General features: G+C 37.6%; 1 protein-coding gene across 5 annotated transcripts; it reads right to left on the bottom strand.

Moving 5' to 3' along the window:
- Positions 1 to 668: 668 nt before the first annotated feature.
- LOC147862969 (putative inactive poly [ADP-ribose] polymerase SRO1) lies at positions 669 to 6,438 on the bottom strand. 5 transcript variants are annotated; one of them, XM_087321640.1, is made up of 8 exons: positions 6,259 to 6,438; positions 3,894 to 5,211; positions 3,100 to 3,341; positions 2,887 to 2,999; positions 2,588 to 2,779; positions 2,385 to 2,480; positions 1,066 to 1,148; positions 669 to 949 (listed from the first exon to the last, which is right to left on the bottom strand). In XM_087321640.1, the coding sequence occupies exons 2-7, from the start codon at positions 5,093 to 5,095 to the stop codon at positions 1,104 to 1,106; spliced, it is 1,890 nt and encodes a 629-aa protein (XP_087177766.1). In that variant the 5' UTR covers positions 5,096 to 5,211; positions 6,259 to 6,438; the 3' UTR covers positions 669 to 949; positions 1,066 to 1,103. The 5 variants fall into 5 exon arrangements, 3 of the variants coding, with proteins under 3 accessions (XP_087177766.1, XP_087177765.1, XP_087177767.1); XM_087321639.1 differs by having other exon boundaries at positions 1,066 to 1,134; XR_015529976.1 differs by lacking the exon at positions 669 to 949 and having other exon boundaries at positions 1,060 to 1,134; positions 2,385 to 2,484.
- Between the last annotated feature and the right edge of the window lie 842 nt (positions 6,439 to 7,280).

Here is a 7,280-nt window from a genome sequence, read left to right as displayed (position 1 = left end):
TTTCCATGCATTACATTTACTCATAAAACATTGGTATTATGTTTCTTGCCATGTATGTTTTGATGCTCATGACTCGTACATTTCATTTAATCTAGTTCATCTCAAAAACTCAAAACCAGGATACAATAATTGTCGCAAGCCAATATCAAGCTGTAAGTTGAAAGTTTCATAGCAACTCTTCCCTATCATGCAACACCAAAGCTAACATATATCTCTTTTGATAGGAATTTGCATTTCTTCACTAGGCCTTTCGAAAGACCTCATTGTTCTCTTCCACTATCACAATTACAGCTAACATACCAAAATCAGTTTTAGGCACGGAAATTAAAAATACATGTTTTGTGATTAACTGCTGTAAATTATAATGCTAAAATAAGATCCTATGCACATAGCATGTCCCTCCGTAAAGCACACAAAACTATGTCACAACAGTACTTCGAATATCTCACATGCTAGAGATTATTTCAGACCATGCTTACTCCTCACTCTCTTTCTCTCTCAAAGAGACTGTTTATCAAGAGGGGAGATGGTCTCAACTACCGAGAATGTTTTAAAAATATTGTTTCATTGATTACAATAACTATTCTCGATTGCCATAAAGATTTGCTCAGTGCAGAGCTTTTGTACAAGTTAATATATCAAAAATGTTGAATTTTCAAACACAAAACTAAAACGAACAAAAATAAATGTTTATTGTGTAACAAACCAAAAACTACGTCCTTCAACAAACAGCATCGGACAAGTAGACTATACCCATTAAAAAATTACGTTTTGTTACCTAACTAGCTAACAAAGACCTTCATAAATACATTTTCCCATTGAAAGCCTTTAAAGGAAAAATTGTCTCAAATGTGTTGAGACTCAGGATGATGGAGCGTGACATTCAAAAGGTATACAATAAATAGCTCTGACCTAAGTTCAAATCCAGTTGTTACCAACTTTAAACACCCTGTGAACCCAAAAATAGTTAGTAGCTCTTCGTTAGACAAAATAATGATCAGTAAAATTGTTCAAGATATTCCTATGACCACATTAATACAACCTTTATTAACAAAAAATGCATACCTCATCTTTTCTGTGTTCTTCGGAAGTAATTGGAAGACTTATATTGGGAACTCTTTGAGTTGTTTTCTCCTGAATGTCATACACTTTCAAGATTTAAGTTTTATGAAAAAATTTCAAAGAACAGAATATGTTAAATATAATCCATTATGCACACATTCAGTAATTCAATTTGAAAACATGCCAATTCAATCATACAGAAAGGTTGTTATAAATTATAAAGTAAGAAATATACAAACCCCCAAAAGTTGAAGGAACAATTAATTAAGTACAAAAAGTCCCATCTTTGTGTATATTCACTCACTGTACACAAAAAAGACAAAGCTCCCAAACCTGAAGAAGGAAGATTGCTCAAAAGGGTCACACATCTCATTTAATTTAGCCTGGGGTCCAGACCCATGGTTAAAGAAATTGGCTAGGGTTGGTTTTAGGCCAAAACCAACTGTGGATGCAAGTTAATGGCTTACAGCTTAAATGGTTTGGTTCAAGATCCAAAACTGGGAAAACAATTTCGTTTGGGTTTAGTTTGACCTGGGGAGTTAACAGTTTGAAAGTATATTTGCTTCATGGTTTACAGTTTATCAAATTTGAAATCATGGCTTACATGGCTTAAAGGATCATTTGACATTAGAAGTTAATATTAAAATCGTAAGCTCTAATACACTCTTGAGATTTATGAAAGGGTTATGGTTTAAATCGTTTAGATTTGATGATCTCTTAAACGGTTTCGCTAAAACAATTTTAGCTAAAAAGGTTATGACTCAGGCGATTTTGATTACAAAGATTTTTCGAGGTTTGGTTTGTTTTAAGTTTTGACATCAATTGCGATGAGATTCCCAACACTGTTTGAGCTGAAGTGTTGCCAATTGCTGCTAATGGAAAGGTTTGGTAGCTGGTTACACTACATATCTAAATGGCTATTATATGTTAATGGAAAAAGCTTCAATTGAAGTAAGAGCATTATATTCTAGAAGGAAGTTATGAGCTCAGATGAATTTAGGTGAAATGCTATATGCCTACAAGTAGACTAGACAAATATGCCTACTATTCTAGCCTGAATTTGAGATTTTATCCCTACTAGTGTAGTTGTTTACATTATGGCATATGGTATCCAAATCTATATTGTGGCCATTTTGTATCTGGTAGCCCAATTGGATCCTCAACTATCCCTAATCGTGAAGTTATGCATATACAACAACACCAAAGAATTCAGCGAAGTATCATATAGACTTTGGTTAATTAACTTCAGGACAAATAGACAGCACATTAACTTTAGGACATATAGATAGCACATAATTCAATAACAAGATTACATCCAATACCTGTGCTTGCATGTTTTTAATCGAATCACGCAGAAGATGATCACCAGCTATTTGTCGCACCACTTTAATTAGTTGCTCTCTCAGCATTCTCCCAGCCTATCTTGAACAAAAATTAAGGAAAACACGAAATGAGCATTCAAACTTCGAATTTCTTGAAATGCATTTTTTGTTTTTGCAAAATAATGCTGTTTGTAATAGCAAACCTTAAATTGCAGATAATATTGCTGCAATTCATTCATTTTCTCTGGTGATAGATTTGGTCTCATCTTCAGGAAAAGCATTGGGAATGACATTGAAGGAGACCGAGGTGCTTTAGCAAAGCATCCTCCATTTAAAGCAGAATTTCCTGATTCTTGTAAATTTATCGATCGACCACCTTCCTCTTTAAGATTATGCTAAAAGGAAGAGCGAGCACACAAGAGTTGTCAAGAGACACTCATAACCAATTACACAAAATCTTTCAAAAATAAACAAATAAACACAGCATATAAAATTCTTTTACCTTCACAGGCGTATGTCCTCTCTTCTCACCAACTCGAGTTTCTGGCTGGGACAATCTTGGGATTGGTAAGTATTTCCCAGAGCTTTGCTTCCCTCTCAATGTAGCAATCACGCCTGAGAAAGTTTTGTATCTAACTTATGATTTAGCCTACACTCAACACAATCTCTCATCTAGTAACAGAAAATCACCACATTTTTCTCACAAATCACCCACCATGCCATGGAGATGCTAGCTTAAAACTGACTATATATTCAGGTAGAACGTGGGTATTCATGTGAGTACTCCAAATAATATAGCGCTTCGGATTTGAGATATCATCCACGCCAGTGTCGTACTCCTCACTGCTTGGGTGGAACTGTTCAGAACCATGGGGAACTTGTTCCATATTTCCCATTATTGCTCGGCACAGCACCATGTGCTGCTCACCATTTTCGTCAACATCTGAGTATACGGCGCTGCCCAAAAAGAAGCCAACAGATGAAGTAGGTATTATGTTCATGTTCTACAAGAGGGGAGATCTAACTTAGGGATATGGTTGGGATTGGCTTTCAGTGTCTGAGCAGAGAAGGTGGACAAGACTCATGTGGATACTCCATTATGAAAGTAGGTATGATCCTCATTTGACAGAGAATGATTACAAGTCAAAGAGACTGGAATAACACAAGGTCACCCCCAGGGGTTGAGGTTCACAATATGTAAACCCTACATATCACTTTTTGTTGAAGTCATATTGAGATAAAACACTTATCTGTGGATTTCAATGAATAAAATGAAGACTTTTCCAATAGGATTTGTGCAGATCCATTGAAATCTTACCCTTCTATATCTAATACTGTGTAGAAAAAAGAGATTAGTTACAGTATGATAAGGATACCATCGCTAAGCTCAGATGGTCTATCTTACACATATTTCTAGGCAGTCTTGTAGCTAAGGAAACATTTGGTCATATGAATAGGTAGAATGAGATGCGTATGGGGGACAGAGTGCAAACCACAAAACAAATATACCTGACATGTGAGTAATCTTCAGGAGCCAGATAGACCCCAACACCGTACATAGCACCGTTTTTTGGGACTCGTGGTTGCCCAAATCCATGCAAGATAATACCAGAAACCCCTTGCTTGGAGGTACCATGCCAAGCATACTTAATATTTGCATTACCTTGTCGAGCCATGCTTGTAATTTCCTCTTGCCTTTTGAATGCTTGGAGCCTTGCTTGCCCAGACATGCTTTTATGGCAATCTTTGTATATGCCACTAATGGTTGTATATGTGGCAAGCATCCCAAGACCTGTATAAAACATGTTTCTCACTGACGAGAATTCATTATCAGCTTCATTTAACTTGATAAGTTTGTCTCCTAATAGGGAGAAATCATGACCAATTGGAGCCTCCCCATCAGCAGGCAATCCCAATGCTGCTTCAGCTGATGTAGTTTCACAAGGTGAGTTCGACAAATCTGTGCAAAAAGTGATTAATCCATCCTTGTAGGAATCCATGCTGCTCTTCAAGCAAGTCTTGGCACAATCTTTCGAAAGCAAAAGATGGTTATTATCTGAAGTGTCCAAGAACTGAGAGAGCAAATGGTTGCCAGCACCTTCTATGCATTTATATGGAAAGAAGCATTTGCCATTAACATCTAACCAAGCAACAGATCGCAGATATCCCGAAATGACATTCAGTTGCAACATTTGCAAAAAGTTGACAAAGTATCTCTTCCCATCAATCAAAAGCTCAGCAGATGTTTTTCCACTAGTAAAGCTCTCACAAAGAGTTGCATTTGCAACTTCAGAGAAGTCTTTCCATTCACCACGATCATAAAACATCATCCGGGAAGGTGGTCCGCTCTTGTGGAAATTACAAGCATTCCTTAATGAGAATTTAAAAGGCCAATCAAAGAGTTGGGCTGAAAAATGTTCATAGTTCACGGATCCTTTGATCTTTGCTATGGTAAACTTTGGCCTCTTACACTCTTGTAAATGGGATTCTTTGCTTTGTTTGCTCTCAAGCAGCTCTGACTGGCGTGATTCCTCTTGAGGAACAGATCCACAGGTTCCAGTTCCACAACTAGTTTGGTTCTCCAGGTCTATTGATACTTTTGTAGAGTTGTCCCAAACTGATTCTAGTATCTTTTCTGAGGAAGCTTCTTGAACTCTTTTCCTTTTAAAGGTGGTGGTTATACCGACATAATTCTTCTCAATCATGTCCATCTCTCTCTACAGTTACGCTTTACAGAATGACGTGCCGTGGACCAAAAAAAGAATATAGCTATAGTTACATGAGTTTACAGTTCCCCAGGTAGTGATGGGAGAATAGTTGAATCATCCTGCAAGAAGAACAAGTATCCAAGTATGATCAAACCAAACAGAGACACTGATTTGTGGTGCATCAATGGGTATTCATGATAAATTCAACTGATTTTTCCCTTGAACACGTCCACAACAATACTTCAACTGATTTTTCCCTTAAACTTGCTCAAAACCATTTAATTTTTAATCTAATTTCTCCTCGAACAAAACCTTAAATCATGCCTAATAATGCTAATAAGTGACTCTAAATTTCAATTAGAGTTTTACTTATAACATGTCCAAATCCCTAAAACAATTCTGGCAAAGTTCAGCCCTAAATTTGAATTAGTTTGTCCTTCAAACAGGTCTGGCAAAGATGCCCAGAATCCTAAATTTTCAATGATTTACATGTTCTGATAAAGTTCAACCAGCGCATAAAAACCCTAAATAATGTTGATGAATCCAATCATGCATGCCCAAATCCCTAAAACTCAACTAAGTCTTCCCTCAAAGCATTTCTGGAAAAGCCAATAAGGTATTTTCAAAACCATAAATTCCAACTATATTTTCCCTTAAACATGTCCAAAGTGATGTATTATCTTTTAAAAAGCCAATAAGGTACTGTTCAAATCATAAATTTCAACTTTCTTTTGTTTTACACAAGAGTGAAACCTTAACTTATGTTCAAAAACCCCGAATGATGTCTGGTAAAACAGATTAGGTATTTCTCAAACCCCCTAAATTTCAACTGTAGTTACCTTTAAATCTGTATACTCTAAATCATGTGACATGTCTGATAAAAGCCAATCAGATATGCCCAAAATTCTAACTTCTGCTTAATTGTCTCTAAACTAGCACAGCACAGAATGAGAAACCCCAGAAATTTCCCGATCTTAGCCAAAAATATGTCAATTTTTACTCAAAATAGATTAACATCTTCCAATCTGAGCACCAGAAAAGGGTGTAAGGTACGGTGAATCTAGGGACTGTCTCGGGGAAGAATGGAAACAACAGAAACCAGAAAACTCGGAAATCGTAGGGCATAGAGAAGAGGAAGAAGAAGAAGTAAAAAGGAAAAAAGGTACCTTGAGGGGGCAAGATGGTGCGAAGAAATGAACAGAGCGGACGATCCTGTACAAAGCACCGAGACGAAGGAGGGTAGGGTCTTCATAGTGAGAGAGGGAAGAGGAGGTCGTCCGCATCATGTTCTGGCGATGGCGCGGATCTTCACTGTGAGAGGAAGAGAGCACAGCGGACAAAAACAAAGCAGAACAAAACCAGAAAAGCAGAGAGAAACACAGAGAGAGAGAGAGAGAGAGAGAGAGAGAGAGAGAGAGACTTGACGGCGCCGTCAGCTACCGGCCGTGAAAGTAGACGGCTAGTGGGCTCACCGGCACGTGCCGGTCAAGAGCCTTGGGCTTCACGCAAAGCGCCTTTCATTTGCTTTTGTTGTTTTTTTTTGTGTGCCCGGTCAACGGCTACTCTCTCTCTCTCTCTCTCTCTCTCTCCCCAACCGCTCCTAACAAAGCAAAAATATAGGGGAAAACAAATTAAATTACACAAAATAAATGAAAAAACCACTTACTTAGGGAGGATTTATGCTCTTTGTTTAATTATTTTACTTAAGAAAGAAGGAGAAGGAGAGACTAGAAGAAAAATATCTCCTTTATATCTAAATTATTATTAGTCTTCACCAAAATGAGCCCGACCTACCGACCGCCCCATTGTTATGGTCGTTGCTTACTGAAACTCGGTGTTCGTGATTCCTATAAAATCAATATTCCCTTTCCTGAAGCCCACTTTGTCCGGTTTCGCAAGTGAACGAACACAACACTAGAAAGTGCACATGAAACGATCACTTTCCCCCATATTGAATCCATCCACCCTTGCTTACCTCTTTGTTTGCACACTGCATGATGTATGTACCCGATGAATTATTCGTAATCGTAGCATAGTAGGATTCCCTAGCTATTACAATGGTGGTGGTGGTCATCTCTTTTCATATGTACATGGGCCCCAATATCCCATGCCACAACTAAAGCTTCATTGGTTTTTAAGGAAAGCTTCTCTTGAATTTAGGATCACATGTATGATGTGTGGTTGAATG

This window comes from Azolla caroliniana, unplaced genomic scaffold (genome assembly GCF_043228905.1).
Source record: "Azolla caroliniana isolate FFs.n. ecotype wild unplaced genomic scaffold, voAzoCaro1.0.p SCAF_6, whole genome shotgun sequence".
Classification (NCBI taxonomy): Eukaryota; Viridiplantae; Streptophyta; class Polypodiopsida; order Salviniales; family Salviniaceae; genus Azolla; species Azolla caroliniana.
This window is presented reverse-complemented; position numbering and strand designations above follow the sequence as displayed.